This window comes from Odontesthes bonariensis, chromosome 18 (genome assembly GCF_027942865.1).
Source record: "Odontesthes bonariensis isolate fOdoBon6 chromosome 18, fOdoBon6.hap1, whole genome shotgun sequence".
In the NCBI taxonomy this organism is placed as follows: Eukaryota; Metazoa; Chordata; class Actinopteri; order Atheriniformes; family Atherinopsidae; genus Odontesthes; species Odontesthes bonariensis.
The window spans coordinates 15805512-15822044 of record NC_134523.1 but is presented as its reverse complement, the minus strand read 5'-3'; the positions used below and the strand labels follow the sequence as shown (position 1 = coordinate 15822044).

The following is a 16533-nucleotide window of genomic DNA, read 5'->3' as shown; positions in this document are numbered from 1 at the left end:
TAACTATATACCACAATTAAAGTAATTTTTAAAAAGTATTCTTGTGCGGAACCAATCTATGACGTTTACCACGGACCTCCTTAGATAGTTGCACAATGGCTGCAACACGATGTTGGGAGTTTATTGTGAACTGTGTGCATGCCAGGGTGTGAGACAGTAGCTGTATCCATGTTAAACTGTATTTGTCGTATTTGTAGCTTCTGAAGAGATTTATTATCGTGAGAATTTGCATGAAATGCGTTAGCCTGCTAGTGGCTAACGGCGTTTCTTTCGTTGTCTGATAGCTTTCTACTTTGGCAACATTGAATAAAAAGGTAAGTTTGAATAGAGCCAATCATAGTGAAGGCTACATTGAATACAGTTTAAATTCGTTGTAAGTTGGGCAACGTTTGATAAACCATAACGAAATAAAAGTTAACGTTGGAAAAAAAAAGAAGGTCCCTGAGCGTATGCTAGCTGCATGATTGCAAATTTGGTATCAGGAAATTGTGACGACTCCAGGACTACGACTATGTAGTATTCTGATTCTTATGCTGTGCTAAAAGTGCTAAAAGTACACTGTTGCAAGTAATAGTTTTAAATAAAAATGCGACTTAGGTGAAGCTGGTAAGCATAACGAGGCAAAGATCCTTGAAAGTAAAAGTCAGTGCTGAAAAATCATTGTTTCAGATAATCAGATTGTTTAATATACTGTCACAACTCTATATATATATATATACTGAATAACAATTTTTTACCTGCGTTTGTAACCGTTGTTTTAATAATACCAAAACATACATAATGTGTATTGCATGACAAACATTTTGATTTCATCAAACAAAGCCGTTGCATCATTGCAGAGTAGTAAGTGTCATGGAAAAAGAAGAATCAAGTACAGTAGACTGCTGCTGGTTGATTGAAAATAGATCTGTTGAAATGTTTCAGAGAAAGAATTAAACAAACGTCTGTGGCGGAGTGATGGAAACTGCTGAGAGAAGGGCAGATGTGGCCGTAAAGGGTGAAGCGGCAATCAAACCAGAGTGAGTAACAATTGGTTTCAATCACAGTGAACAATGATGGAAGCTACTGTACGTGAACACTTGGTGTACTTGTCTTCCCTTCCATCAAAACCCACATGACTTCATTCTGCCTCTTGCTTCTCGTGCTTCATGTTGAACATAATTCCCTAAAGCTGCAACTTCCTCCCAATCTGAGGGAGTGATGCAGAATTGCAGCTACTGCAATACCTCTTCCCTTGCATTTCACACTGCCTGCTTCTTTCTCTGCTGAAGCCAGAGGAACAACAGTATCAGCACAAAAAAGGCTGTTACAGAGTGGGGATGACAGGGATCAGCTTCTTTGTGTCAGCTATTGGTTTGTTTTTACAAAAGGGGCCTTATTTATTTATTTTTTCAACACTTCTGTGTCCAGGAGTTTTTTTCTCCCAGAAACTGAAAGGTTCCTTTAATCTGCTATCTGCCTTTCCAAAGTGTTCTAAAGTCCCAAGAAGATTAAACAAACTTAGGCAGTTTTCACTCATGTCCTGGATCCCTAAAATGTTCTAGAGATGTTCCGGAGCGATGGCATGTGAGAGAGCAAATGTTTGTACCCTTTCAGAGACGTTCCTGGAGTAAAATCTCTCAAACATCAGCGGGTGAGACATTGTTCAAACGTGTCGGCAACTATTTCAGGCCATCTACTGTGAGCGTGTATGCGTGTAGGTAAGAGTTTGTCCCTTCTGATGACTTGTATGCTGTCTTTCCGCTTGCTTTCCGGAAACGCTGATGCAAAAAGATACACGCGGTACTCGTATCAACACAATATGGAGCCTCATCTGCCGTTCTCAGCGTGTTGTGAGGAAATCACAGCAGTTTCTGCATTATGTGCTGCCTCCTGCGTGCTCTAGAAGATTCCCAGCCAGGAGAGCTCATCTCCAGCAGAGAGCCTTGTTATGCAATGTGCTTGTGTGAGCAATAACTACGCGGATAAAAATGGCGGAATTGTCCGCACTCTCCTCTAAACCTCTCCAGTGTTCGTGTGTGAGAATGGTTTTAGTGCGCTGACCCACAAAAAACCCCGATCTCTCTGGTCTTTGTGTCGGAGCTGCGGGGTTGAGTGGGGGGGGATGAAGTGCGCTTCATCAGCTGAATTCACACAAAACATGTCATTTAGAATTATGTATAATTGTAAGTCATAATAAGTTTGTATTATGGCTTAGAATGCTGAGGAAGACAGGCCTGTCCCTGTCAGAGGCATTGTTGCACCTATAAGTCACCTGATCATGCGTCATCTGTTATTCATGTCGATTTTTGTCAGAACATAGGAACTTTACTGTTTTTCAGATTTAAAGCAGCTCCTACCAAATCTACTTCTAACAGGAGAATTCAACTTCTTGTATTTGCAGGTTCCATACCACCAAAGAGAAATTTCACGAGTTTATAGACTCGGGGTGGGAGAGCTCCAAAGGGGACAGGGCCAGCGAAAAAGACATAGCTGATGGGACAAAGGAGACATCTGTGAAAGAACCAGAACCTAAAAAGCCTAAATTGGAACCTGAAGACAGTAAGAACACATGGAAGCCAGATGGTAAGCGACTTCGAGGACAGAATAAGTCAAGACCACACACAAAGCCAACCACCTATGAAGAAAATCGACTGTGCCTCTCAGTTATTAAGGTAGGATGCCTTAAGTGGCCATCCAAAAATTCTGCATGCACTCCTTTTCCTTTGCTTTTAACTGACTTTTCATTCATGTAGACCAACAAGGAATGCATCCATGGAGCCAGGTGCCACTTTATGCATGACATCGGGGAGTACATGGCCTCTAAGCCTGCTGACATCGGGGACAGCTGTTACCTCTTTGACACATTTGGAAAGTGTGGATACGGTCTCGCCTGCCGCTTTGCCAAGGCGCACACTACGCCTGACTTCAAAACCACGGAGAAGGCGGATCTGGTTAAGGCGTATGAAGGCAGGACCGTGGTGAAGAACAGCTTGAGTAAAGAGCTCCAGAATCGTCTGAGGAAGCATTCGGTGGCCTTTGAAAAGTCAGCCGAGTACCTGAAGACACTTTCGAACAACAAAGACGAAAAGGGACAGCGTGGGAACGGTAAGAGAAGGGAAAGGGCTCTGACAGATGGCTTTACTTTTGGTTAAGAATGCTTTCAACATGATTTTAAAGAAGAAGATAAAACTCGGAGCAAAATTGGTTGGTTTTACCATTGCATGGTTTCTGAGATTTTTTTGTTTTGGAGCCCATCTAGTATTTTTCTTAGGTGGCACGATCCACCTTAAATCGTTGCCAATTAACAGAAGCTTATAAGTAGACTGCAGAGGCTGGAAAGTTTCTCTAATTCACAATCCGGGTTTGAATAGACTTTAGATCCACTGCAGAATGTGACAACCTAATTGTGAAACTAAAGAAATACAGAAGATCTGAACAGTCACTGAACCATAATTACCCAAAATTTAAAAAGAAATGACGTCAACTTCACATTCTCGATAATTCCAAAATATTTTGGATTTTCAGACCCCAACATATTTTGATAAAAGCATCCTTTTAAACTTGACGGTCTTATAATTTATTCTTTTTATTAACTCAGGTGGCGTTTGCAAAGCTGAAGTATTTGTAGGTCCAAACGGAGAAAAGCATGTTTCTGCTGAGCTACAGGTACAGCCTTCCACTTCAAGTAATACCTCGACTGTCGGAGAATCCTGTGGTTTACTGGACAGCGTACTGCAAGCGTCTTTAAATGTTTGCTCTGTGACTAACTGCAGGCCAGCCCAGATGAGCAGCCTCCAGTGAAGACTGTAGGCCCACTAACTGACGCGGATGTCATCAAGCTGCGCCCCTGTGAAAAGAAGCAGGTACCACTCAGCCTGACTCCTCCATCCAAAAATTCTTTCTGCTTACACTGCAACAATGCAGTGATCTTTTTGGCTCCGTGTCTTGAAAACTTAAAGTTTCTTTGTCTTCAAAGGTGGACTTTCGTGACAAACTCTACCTTGCTCCTCTAACAACTGTAAGTATTGACAGATAGAAGTACTTTAATGTCGCTTTATTTTCAATTCCTTAAAAGAAACCGTAACATAACAAGTGAAACGAAACGCCGACCCGTAAATCTAACTCGGACCTGTTTGCGTGTCGTATTCATTTCCTCAGTGTGGGAACCTGCCTTTCCGTCGTGTGTGTAAGCGCTTTGGCGCCGACATCACCTGTGGGGAGATGGCCATGTGCACAAACCTGCTGCAGGGACAGCAGTCGGAGTGGGCCCTCCTGAAAAGGCACGAAAGTGAAGATCTGTTTGGTGTCCAGGTGACGACATCCTAGATTATTCAGACTCTTTGGTCTCGTTAAGACTTTTGCGGTGTCTGTTTATCCTTCATTCTGAAGCCAGAACTGTGTCTTCAGGTTGAGGGCTGTTTCCCTGATACCATGACGAGATGCGCGGAGCTCATCAACAGCTACACTGATGTTGATTTTGTTGACATCAACTCTGGATGTCCCATTGATCTTGTATACAAGAAGGTAAACTTTAATTTAACACACAAGCCCCATTCAAACATTATTAATTGCAGCAACTTTCTACACACGTGCTGCAGTATGGGCGATATTCAGATCTTTACTATCTGACTTAGTGCTCACATTTAATTTGGCTTGACTTGGCTTTTGATATTTGCTGTTAAACTCTAGCCACCCTGAAGCTTTTTTCCCTTTTCCTCATCAGGGTGGAGGTTGTGGCTTGATGACACGAACCAGAAAATTTGAACAGATTGTCAAAGGAATGAATTACGTAAGTATGGCTTTCATCTGAGAGAAAACATGTCTGGGTGATGGCTGCCTTGGGGTTTCGATTTTTTATTTTTTATTTTTTTTAGCTGCAGAATGCAGCAAGCAATAATTTTGAGCCAACATTATAAGAGCAGGTTGACTGAAATGGGTGTATGTGTTAGCCAAGTTGAAGCTGAGGGAATAATTGTTTTGTTTTTTCCCCGTTTAGGTCCTCGATGTCCCTTTAACTGTAAAGATCCGCACTGGTGTTCAGGAGAAATCGAACATAGCGCATAAACTCATCCCTGAGATGAAGAACTGGGGCGTCTCCATGATCACTGTGAGTCTTGTATAAAGCAGAAGCAAAAATAAAGAACGCGTTGGTTTGTGGTGAAATTAAGCTTTTTGTGAAAGTGAAATACACTTAATTTCTCTCTATTTTTCGTGAGAATATTTTGATAGAGATAGATCTTTAAAAACACTTGATAAGACCATTAATCTAAGGTGATGATCGCCTCTTATGGCATGACTTCTCGTGCTCATGATTCACCATTTTATATCTGTCATTCAGCAGATTCTTCACGTGTATGTGTGTAATTTTTAAATAAGTTTAAATGTAAGTAGTCACGATGCGCTTGTTGCCTTACAGTTGCACGGCAGATCCAGGGAGCAGCGCTACACAAAGTTAGCAGACTGGGACTATATCAACACATGTGCTAAGATGGCCAGTCCTGTGCCACTGTTTGGTAGGTGTGTCAGTTAATACAGCGGCCACACAAAGTGCAGGTTATTTAAAGGGACACTATGTAATAAATTAAGTAATTTATTAGCTCAAATCAACATATTCATTCATAAGTTAGTTCTCATTGGTGTAAAATGATCTCTGTCAAAAATCTCACTTATCCTCCTGAGTGAAGAATAACTTGTCTGTATCTACATAGAGCAGGTAAGCTCTATGGAGGCTGCCATGTCCTTCCGCTCTATGAAAAATGTCGAAGTGCCGAGAGGGACATAAAGCACTTCGAATCGCGATTTCCCCACCAGGCCTACAATCAGAAATGACGTCATTGTGACGTCATTTCCGCCAAATGGCTTATTACAGCCGCTAATGCTAAATAGATTTTATTCCTTGGCACATATGTCTTTGTGTTCATTAGCTTTCTTTTTGTAAGTGCATCATCTTCTTCTTTTTATTATTATTCCTATGCTCCCCCTGGATATCTTCTTTTTGGCGTTATGCTCACATTTGTAAACTGTTATTTTGTTGATTTACTAATAAAGTTTAAAAAAAAAAAATGCTAAATAGATTTTATCTCGTAAATGATCCCACTAATAATGCATTGATTGTTACCAAACTTCTGCCATAGTACACATAGGCTCTTAGCTCACAAAACGAGGCATTAGAAAGTTTGTAAGTTTACCGGGAGTTTATTTACCGCTGCTAATGCTCCTATTGCTAACGCAGGCTAATTCTAACGCTGCGTCAACGTCACTTCCGGTAACTCCCGGAATATGACTAATTGCATTGCTTGCACACCAAAGGAGATGTTATGTTATCTGACATGTTATCTGTCATCTGTATTCATAGTGTTGTTGTATGTGTGTTATGTAATCCTTTGTACTGTGTGTCTTGATTTCTTTTTGTTTGTATGGACCTTGAGTCTGAAGCTATAGCTTCTTGAATCTTGACACATTCCGCTTGCCGTAGTTCGAGAAGTTGCAACGCACATTTGAAAACGTGAGGCGCTAGAGAGCAAATTCATTCAACTTTGCAAAATAAAATTGCACCACTAGATGGGGGAAGAAATTACATAGTGTCCCTTTAATAAAGCAACAGGCGAAGAACTGTTTTCATTTTGGCAGTCTTAAAGCAATACTATGTAACATTTCTACCTTAAAATAACAGTTTGAAAAAAATTGTGCGGCTAGAATGAGTTTTTTTATTACGATTGGCCTGTCTCCTATGCCCTTCGGGGGTCTGAGTTGGAATAACTGCTCTATGTAACTTTGCTGGACCGGCCCGGGAGCTGAGCGGAAGTACTTCGACTTGCTTTCTGGCACACATACCGCAAAAACAAATAGACCCCTCTCAAGCTCCCAGGTATAAGGCTAAGCTAGCGCAACATTGTCAGTACGATCATCATGGGAGAGGCACTGAAGAAACAGAAGAAGACGTTGACTGATGTAGCAAGGAAGAGAAAGAGAGAGGCCGACAAAGCAAGAGACCGGACTAGAGTTGCTCTTGGAACAGCTTTTACTCGTTGGCGAGAGCTGAAAGAAACATTTGGATACAAGTTCGATTCAGAGCTAGCCACCTTTCTGCTGGATTAGTAAGTAGCTTATTTGCTGCCATGCTTTGTGGTATTTACGACAGTGTCGTAACCGTACATTACCTCCAAGCCTGTAGGGGGAGCTCCATAATGGGCTTTTTGAGAAGTTACATAGTATTGCTTTAACGTTGTAAAATCATTATCATGTTAGATCGGGATTTATTTTTTCACGATGTGACTCTTGTTTTGTTTGGTGCAGGTAATGGAGACATTCTGTCTTATGAAGATGCCATGAAAGCGAGAGAGACCGATGTGTCTGGCATCATGATTGCAAGGTTGGATCTGTTTATGGCATCCTGAATTCTCAGTAAAAAAAAAAAGTATTTATTCACTTTGAAGTACGTTCTATTTTGCAAACACTTTTTTAATGCGCCAGGACAGTTTTGACAACATTTCTGTGACTGAGATTCAAGTTTGTAGAAACTCAGAAAAACTGAAGATCGCTTTGATTTTGTTTTGAAGCTCATACGTGAGCTTTATGAGACCCCTATCAGGGCCTTTTATGTTTTATATGTGTGAATTCAGGCTCCGTATTATTTATGCTATACTTTCCTCTACAGCAATTGTTTTTCTTGCATCATTCTAAACTAAGAAAATTTACTGGTCAAATACATTTTCCACCGGACATTAAGGTTGACTGTGCAGAATTTGACTAGAAAGTACTTTCCTCTAGTTTTAAGTGTCTAAACTCATTTTTAGATACAATTAGAAATGGATAACATCAGATTCACAGCTTGAATTTGGGCTCTTTCTGTATTTAAGGAATTGTATTTTTTACTCTCTACAGTGGCTGTCAATGTTTTTAGGATAGAAGGAATATGAAATAGAGAAGAAAGCATCAAACTGCTCTTATTTAATTCACTGATGTCGCAGTAAGTATAGCGTGCACTGAGGGTCACATTAGTCTCATGTGGCAAACTAAAATGAAAAACAACAACAAAAAACCCCCTCTGCTCTTTGTCTACCCGTCACTGCTCAGCCCAGTTTATCAGCCAGACCTCAAATCTACCCATATGTGACACTTGGTTGGTGTTCATTTTGGATCTTAGTTATTATGCTGCCCCATTTTTGGGTCATTGTTAGAATTAAGACTCAAGTTGTCCATATAATTAAAAAGATTCTCCAGCATGCAGTCAAACGCACAGCCAAAATGATCTTTGCATAGCCAGAGAAAAGTTCTAATGAGGAAAGTCTGCAGAAAAGTGAGTTTTCACCATCTAAAACAACTAAAAATCCAAATTGTCATAATGGTTTGAGTAAATGCTTCATACAGTCAGTTTAACACTGCATCAGACATGCATTCTTTGTCACTTTTTTCTTAACTGAAGAATGTGTTTTTCTGCAACATGGGGGGTACGTTGGCTTGCCAGTTACCTGTTGCTGATCAGCTGAGTTCCTCAGGAGTTGTGTCAGAGTTGTTGGATAGCTCACAGCCTGGCATTACTTCAGCAAAAAATATTCAAATGTTACGCATTTGTCCTTTTCCAGGCTATTCGTTAATTTTTGTACTGCCTTTGAGATAAAACTGGCGCAATTTAGAATCGCAGCTGACCAGCAGTGGGACCAGTTGGGGAATCATCGCGTATGCGGTGACGCAGAGAAAAAGGGATGCTCTTCTGTTGGGAAAATAGAGACAAAGTAAACCGCTGTCTGGTGCAGAAGTGCCGCCTAGTTATTTTTGTTGTGAACTTGACAGTGTGATAATAGGCTAATATGGTTTCTTCTCTTCAGAGGTGCTCTGATCAAGCCCTGGATCTTCACTGAGATAAAGGAGAGCAGACACTGGGACATCTCATCCGGTGAGCGACTGGACATTCTCAAGGATTTCACCAACTTTGGCCTGGAGCACTGGGGCTCTGACACTCGGGGTGTGGAGAAAACCCGCACCTTCATGCTAGAGTGGCTCTCTTTCATGTGCAGGTGGGCAGCATCATGCTCTTCAAAATACTGCATATTATCTATGATGAACTAGCCATATTCGTGGCTCTTTTGTAATGTGATGAATGTACTGAGAGGAGTCATGGTGTCATATGGCGAACATTCAGCCTCGATTTCACCTCTGCTTGGGAAAACAATCTAAATGGAGTTCCATCTTGTTTAAAAAAAGAAAAAGCAATGCATATTTGTTTAGAAGTAGACTGCAAACTAATTGCTCTCTTCCTCCATTTATCTCCCAGATATATTCCTGTGGGCCTGTTAGAGAGGGTGCCTCAGAAGATCAATGAGAGGCCTCCGTGCTACTCGGGCAGAAACTACTTGGAGTCACTAATGGCCAGTCAACACGTGGGGGACTGGGTGAGGATAAGGTGAGCGGAAAACCATTGGCATTTGCCAGAATCGCCATTCTTAAAAAAAAAAAAAAAAAAAAAAGCTGCTTGACACTGAGATCTCAGTGAAAGCATTTCATCATCATAACGTCTTGCCTTTCTTCTGTTTTTTTTCTTTTTTTCCAGTGAAATGCTGCTCGGACCTGTTCCAAAAAACTTCAACTTTTTACCCAAACATAAAGCAAACGCCTACAAGTGATTTTGTACGGCCGCTCAAAACCTCTATTATTTTTTTTCTTCATTGGTTAGAGAACCAGCTCAAGGAGGATATTTTCTGTTCTAAATGATAAAGACGAGTAAAAGCTGCAGTGGGCTAACTGGGTGTTTGTGAACTTGAAATATTTGCATTAAAAAGTTCTACCACACCAAGATAATGCTGTCTCGTGTATTTCTCCACTGTTGAAAAGATTATCCAACCACTGTTGTTTTTTGTTTTTTTTATTCTAATAATAATTTTGCATGTTTGTGTGTGTCCAAACTTTTGATTGGTACTGTAAACCTTATTTTTCAATTCAGAAGGAATGAAGAGTCGTCTCGTCTTTTTTCTGACGCTTGCAACTATTCGGCTGCAGGTGATGCACACAGCCAAGTCACCTGTTCATTAGACACAATTATACGACATGTCACAGTACAACAGAAAAGTGATAAGTCTTTACTCTCAGGTGCTGATATGGGATATTTGTATGTTAGAATGACAGGATTTTGTTTTATAATTTGAAATATTTAAGCAGAGCTTCTGTTAGATATTATTGAGCTTAGCCTTCATTAAACCTTTTTCAGGCACATCAGTGGAAATTGACAAAATATCACACTTAACAAAAACGTTACATTTGGACTCGGGTGGGTGTATTATTTCGTACATGTCCCATCACTCGGACCGTCGAGCAAACAATTAGCAGCCACCAGGTGCAATCAATTCCCCTGAATTGAGCGCAGGAGGCCGCGTCTTTAGAGCTCAGCAGCTGCATAAGGGCTCTCATTTGGAGCCATGGTTTGGCTGCGGCTCGAACTGCTTGTGACCCTATCGTGGATTCTGCTGCTGGTGTCGGGTCGGGGATGGGTGCGGATCGACGAAAGTCAACTTCTGAGGTTTTACGAGACTGGTCAGTGGAGTGATCCTCTCAACTTAACCGCAGGTAAACCGATGTCACGGAATTATTAGCGCGAGGGGTTCCGGATGTTTGCCGTTGATGCGTTTTTCACGTGCAGTGACAAGTTGGAACATATATATTTATTTTGCATCTATAGTCGGAACAGGTTTTGTGAAATTTTGCAGGCAGTGGCGTAGGGTTGAGGTGGGATAGTCTGTATCTTTTAAGGAAAACTATAGACTCACTGTGTTGTAAGTGGTGACATTGTGTACACCTCCGCTGTATTGGACCTCTAAATGGGCCAGTATTTGCACATGTTGGATATATTTTGCTTTTTGATATCGGAGATATCAATACGGAATTCACTCCATAAGTCTGTCGTCAAATTAAGACAACTTGTGAGTCAGATGGGCTGGTAAAGCTTAGTAGATTTGTATCCCACGGCTGTGAGCATCATAGAGGAAGAAGTTGGTGTCTCTGAGAATCTATACCCTGTCCAATGAAAGTGCTTTTCATATACTTAAGCTGTCTCCCCAAATGCAAACAAAGTGTTACAAAACCCATTGCATCTTCTGTTTAACCTTTTACTTTATTTGTACTCCTGGGCAGGTGGTGTGAGCACTTTCAGTCCACTAGAAGCAGTCAGTGTAGTTGTGTTCTAATTGAGGCAGAGCCAAGGGCAAGTTAGAGACCTTCCACTTTATGGGTATTCTGAGTTTTGACTTCAACAGCTGGTAACTACCAACCATCTCCTGCAGATGACGACGTTGACTATGATTACAAAGATGTATCTCCTGAGGAAACGGAAAGTTTCGCCACTCGTGAAGAATATTCTGAGGCTGCGCTCAAAAACGCTGAAGGTGTCTCTGCCGGTGAAACATATCTTTGGTGTGAATGAGTCTGACTGTCTATTAATGGCACTGGGTAACAACTGCCCCCCCCCCCCTTCTCCAGATGACTATGATGACTACTCCTATGAGGATGAAATTCCTGACAAAGCTGAAGGTGGTAAAACCTCCCATGAAGATGAATTCCTTGAAGCTGAAGGTGTTCCAGCAGGTAAAACTTGTTCAGGTTATGAGGGAAGTTTTTTTTTTTTTTTCTGACTGTTCATGACATTTGGTAACAACCACCCCTCTCCTCCAGACGATTACATTTATGAAGATGAAATTCCTGATGGTGTGGTGACAAATGAAGATTCTTCTGATCCGTTCTTGGAAGTTGAAGGTGTTGCAACGACTGAAACATTTGACCCTTTTGCTGACGAGCTGGATGAATTTGATTCTGGTCCAAACGATCAGCTTGACGGTACAGAAGGTGGATTCCATGTCGAGTTTGTGGCTGCCCCTCCAAGGAGTTGGATCGGCTGCACTAGTTTGAGTTCTGATGGGCTGCATGTTGTTTGCACTGAAGATGGCTTCCAAATTTCTCTGCCACCGGGTCTGTTGAGTGAGGTCCAAGTTATGGGTATGAAGTTGGATATTTCTTGAATTTCTCACTACTTGTAAAGAATGTCACAAGGTTTTAGGATGCTTTCCTTTCTCCCCCAGGCTTTAAGAGCATTTCTTTCAAGGATGCTCCGAAGCATTGTGGCTATCACATGAACCAGCTCAACAACACCTTGAGTGTTCCCTTCACTGGGTGCAGTGTGAGGGAGGATGTTGAAGATGTAGGTTACTGAAAAGTAATTGCATCTGTATGCAAGTGCGTTATTGTGTATATGGAACATGTAATTGTAGTATTTCATGTCTTTTTCTCCAAACTCATTGAAAATCCCTCCAGCTTTATAGCCTGCAGCTGTCCCTCGACCTCTCAGGTCAGACCCTGGAGTTTATAGCATTTTGTGTAGAAAATGCAACGTTTAACTCTGGCCAGTTTCTTCGTGCTTTTGGTAAACGCCCAAAGTGCAATAAACCAGCCAACGCTCTGCTGCCTCCAACCACTGCCGACCTCACAAGGTGCAGTCACCAAACCACTGCACCACCGACGACTGTCAAGCCAGCCGCTGCCAAACCCACACAATGCCTTCACGGACCCATTACGCCGAAATCAAAACTACCAACGGCACACAGTGAGTTTAAACTGTTCAGCAAATGCGCCCAGGGTGTTGTGTTTATAAACTGACACGTTGTAGACGCATAATTTCTTCTTCAGATTGTGCTGTCCACATTGAAGAGCAGATCTCTTGCGGTCACTTGGGTACATCTCCCTCAGACTGTGAGAAGAGGGGATGCTGTGTGGGTTTGTCCAAACATGCTTGCTACTACCCACTGGATGGTAAAACCTTTTGAAGAGATAAAAAGAATATATTCCCTCTGAGTTGTTCTATGGGAAATGTGTTTATTTTCTGACATTTTATTCCACATTGCACTCATTCTAGAATGCACTGTGGATGGACACTTTGTTTTTGCTATTCGCCACACTGGTGCATCCATCCCTGTGGACCCCGAACAACTTGTTATTCCCGGGAGACCACTTTGTAAACCAGCCATAGTTAATGACAAGGTTGCCATCTTTAAGATCAGCCTTGAAGGTTGTGGAGCTCTTTCTTATGTAAGTTGTTCACACAGTAATACAATCTTTGAATCTAGCACATTAAGATAAAATAGGGCTTGGTCTGCTTTATTTATTTATTCTTTTTCATCATGTGGTAAAAGATTGTATCTTATGGTACAATAAGATGTAATGTGCACTAAAACATTACTGTCACAGGAGTCTCACCCGAATGTTGTCATATTTATCTACACAAGACATAGTTGGTACAACTGGATGAAAATAATCGAGCATTGTTTTTTTTTTTTTTAAAGTTGACGCCATAAGGATTAGTGGGACAAAATTGTGTCCTCATAAAGACTCCAATGTTTCCTGTGCTGAAGGAGGTGGTTAAAGGGGATTATTTTTTTTTTTTTTAAAACTTGGACCTTATTTCTGGCATGAAATGCGTTCATCTACTCACTGATAACAGTTTGAAAGTCGGAGCCCTTCAGACGCTATTTAGATCACTCAAGATCCGCCTATATCCACATAACGGGAGTGAACGGGGCATCGACAATATAGCCTCCAAATAAGGCATTATCTGTCGACGAATGAACGTTTAACTATTTCACTGTTGGCCCACAGCTGCCGTGTTATTGGGGGGGCTATCAGGGGCTTTCTACATACGTCATCGACATATGCCGCTGCACCACAGCTTATTTGGTCTGACGGTCGGCTATCTACACACAGTTTACTACTGCTAGTTTTGTGCAACATGGCAATTTGGAAGTGCGGAATAATGAACCATGTTACCAGCAGCAGTAGCAAATTCTGTGTTAAGATGCGGCGGCGGGTGTTAACAACGTCATCCAAGTAGATGCGTGAGTAGAAAGTCCCCGATGCTCCCACAAAACGACAACATGGCAGCTCTGAAATAACAGTGCAATAGTACGCATTCATTCGTCTTAAAGTATTGGTGAAATAAAGTCGGATAATGCCTTATTTAGAGGAAAAAACCCACAAACTTCCCCTTAAGCTTTATTTAATTTTTGGAGAATTTGAACAGCTCTTATGGCTGCCACTTGGACACCATATTTATATTATAGTTATTAAGAACCTTTAGAAGCAGAAAAAATACAATGAGGCCAGACTTGCTGGTGTTTTTTTTTCCTTCTCTTTCTGACAGGAAGTTGGTGAGACGAAGATCTACCTGATTGAAGTGCACACTGTCGTCAAAGCTCTGAACCTCAAGTATGGCATGATTACAAGAAGTGATCCGCTCAGGTGGATGTTGGCTCCATGCAATCATAGTTCTATCAAAACTTATTTTTAATTACTTTTTGCTGTGCCAAGCTTAGAAGTATGGTCTCTGTCTTCTGTAGGTTGTTGTTTGAGTGTCACTACAGAAAACATGGCAGTGCTCAGGGTTCCGTGGCCAGTGTTGGCTACACGGTCAAAACCTCAACTTCCAATATGCCATCATCAATAATCTCCAGTGGCTTTTATGGCATAGACTTAAAAATTGCTAAAGGTCAGATGCTTGTAATTTCTCAACAAACCACAGTATAGTGAGCACTGTCTTCGTTAGTTTTACTAAAGTAAGATTGTGCCAGTTAATTAAATTATATTTATTTCAGTTTTCCTTTTTGTTTATTTCCAACAGATCACACATATTCAAGTTACTTTCCCTCTTACCATCAGCCTTTGCGTCTTCTTCTTGGCCAGCCTATATATCTGGAATTGAGTCTGAAGTCTCCCAAACCAGATGCAGTAATTCTTGTTAACTACTGCTTGGCTTACCCTCGTTCTGCAAAGAAAGCTTTGGTACTTATTTATGAAGGGTAAGCATGGCTGTCTGAAGTGATTGCACAGCTATTAAGGTTCACTCTTGACTGCATGCTTGTGTCTGCAGGTGTGCCAATCCAAACGATCCAAATATCTCCATCCTTAAAGTTATTGACCATCCCAATCGCCATCAGAGACGCTTTCTTGTGACTGCCTTCCAGTTTATGGATCAAGAGACAAACCTGTACCTAAATGAAGAAGTGAGTCAATAGATTTTAGGCTGCATATCGCAACAATATTTGTCAAACCCTGAAGCTAAGTTTGCACTTTTTTTAAAATTACTTTTGGACTGTCCTTAAAGTCTGAAGGACAGTTTTACTTACATGGCAAATGTGGTGTTTCCCCTGCAGATCTACTTCATGTGCTCAACAGAAGTTTGTTTGCCAGCAGAAAATACTTGTGAAGAGCGCTGCTTTGATGGAAAAGTGAGTCTCCAAACCTTGCACATGTTATCGCTTGTTTTTAGATGACTAATAACCCATTTGCTTGCAGGCCACATAAGGATTTGCAACAGAACACCTACTGGATAAGAATAAAGTTTTTACAAAATAACAGACCTGGTTTTTTGTGACCACAATGTTTTATATCTTGCAAACTTTGAGGGAGGATAAATCCCTTTTTGAAGAGAAAGCAGTCTGGTGATCAGGATAAAATATCTAAATATTTAGCAATGACTTGTTTCAACTTAATAACGCCAAACTTGGGAAGAAAGACCTTTTCTTTTGTAACATGGATAATTTGCTCTGCTACCCCTTTGATATGTTGCTGCAGATATTAAAGACTATTCAAATGTTCAGTGTGTCTTGTATTGTTTCTGTTAAGGTGGCAGAAATGTGTGCTTTTTTTAAAAAAATTTTTTATTATAAAATCAAGATTTGAACCGACCTAAGCTGATCACCCTGTCAGCATAGGGATCAATTGTGTCAATCAAGGTTGAAACTTGGGTTTTAAGGTTAGACTTGTTCTGATGCTGCACTCAGCTGTGCAATGCCTTATGCCAGGGAAATTGTCTCCTTGTAACTCCCCTGTAACTTTAGCTAAGATTGCTCTGTTCCAGTACCCCTGATCAATTTAGGGAGAGGACCATTATACAGAATTGTCAGGCTTTGCAGGTAAAGGTTTCTCTAAAGCAATAAATCAAATTTATTTGTATAGCACACTTCATGCACAAAACAATTCAAAGTACTTTAAATAAAAAAAAAAAGCATTGCAGCAGGGAGTGTAAGAAGCATTAAAAATGCATAAAAGAATATAAAGAAACAATTTAAATGAATGCATTTAAAAACAAGCGTGCAGATTTCATGCATAGACGCATGAAAAAAATGTTTTTAACCTGGATTTAAAAATGTCTACATTTGAAAGTTTAATCTCCACTGGCAGTTTGTTCCACTTGTTTGCAGCATAACAGCCAAATGCTGCTTCTCCATGTTTAGTCTGGACTGGACAGCTGACCTGAGTCCTTGGATCTAAGAGCTCTGCTAGGTTTATATTCTCTGAATATATCAGATGTATTTTGGGCCTAAACCGTTCTGGGATTTGTAAACCATCAGCAGGCTTTTAAAATCTATTATGTGACTGACTGGAAGCCAGTGTAAAGATTTTAAAACTGGTGTGATGTGTTCAGATCTCTTTGTCCGGGTTAAAACTCCAGCAGCAGCGTTCTGGATGAGCTGCAGATGTTTAATGCTCTTTTTGGGAAGTCCAGTTAAAAGAGCA

General features: G+C 40.9%; 2 protein-coding genes across 2 annotated transcripts; both read left to right on the top strand.

The window, feature by feature from the left end:
• The first annotated feature begins 85 nt into the window (after positions 1-85).
• dus3l (dihydrouridine synthase 3-like (S. cerevisiae)) lies at positions 86-9764 on the top strand. The gene is made up of 16 exons (XM_075450000.1): positions 86-314; positions 925-1019; positions 2384-2654; positions 2736-3087; positions 3581-3648; positions 3756-3845; positions 3959-4000; positions 4141-4293; positions 4390-4506; positions 4706-4771; positions 4979-5089; positions 5399-5495; positions 7279-7354; positions 8811-8999; positions 9257-9385; positions 9533-9764. Exons 2-16 carry the CDS (start codon positions 958-960, stop codon positions 9603-9605), a joined length of 1896 nt encoding a protein of 631 aa, XP_075306115.1. The 5' UTR covers positions 86-314; positions 925-957; the 3' UTR covers positions 9606-9764.
• A 630-nt stretch (positions 9765-10394) lies between these two features.
• LOC142368235 (uncharacterized) lies at positions 10395-15386 on the top strand. The gene is made up of 14 exons (XM_075450367.1): positions 10395-10542; positions 11229-11369; positions 11452-11556; positions 11644-11964; positions 12048-12166; positions 12280-12568; positions 12652-12774; positions 12878-13050; positions 14159-14256; positions 14355-14503; positions 14636-14813; positions 14885-15017; positions 15168-15242; positions 15310-15386. The coding sequence occupies exons 1-14, from the start codon at positions 10395-10397 to the stop codon at positions 15316-15318; spliced, it is 2061 nt and encodes a 686-aa protein (XP_075306482.1). The 3' UTR covers positions 15319-15386.
• Positions 15387-16533: the final 1147 nt, after the last annotated feature.

Excerpts from the sequence above, each read along its gene's own strand:
- LOC142368235 (XM_075450367.1), top strand. The coding sequence starts at position 10,395 with ATGGTTTGGCTGCGGCTCGAACTGCTTGTGACCCTATCGTGGATTCTG. Across the intron at positions 12,775-12,877 it reads TTGCTACTACCCACTGGATG|AATGCACTGTGGATGGACAC; the intron begins GTAAAACCTTTT and ends CACTCATTCTAG. Across the intron at positions 14,814-14,884 it reads TTGGTACTTATTTATGAAGG|GTGTGCCAATCCAAACGATC; the intron begins GTAAGCATGGCT and ends TTGTGTCTGCAG.
- dus3l (XM_075450000.1), top strand. The coding sequence starts at position 958 with ATGGAAACTGCTGAGAGAAGGGCAGATGTGGCCGTAAAGGGTGAAGCG. Across the intron at positions 4,001-4,140 it reads ACCTTGCTCCTCTAACAACT|TGTGGGAACCTGCCTTTCCG; the intron begins GTAAGTATTGAC and ends TCATTTCCTCAG. Across the intron at positions 5,496-7,278 it reads CAGTCCTGTGCCACTGTTTG|GTAATGGAGACATTCTGTCT; the intron begins GTAGGTGTGTCA and ends TGTTTGGTGCAG.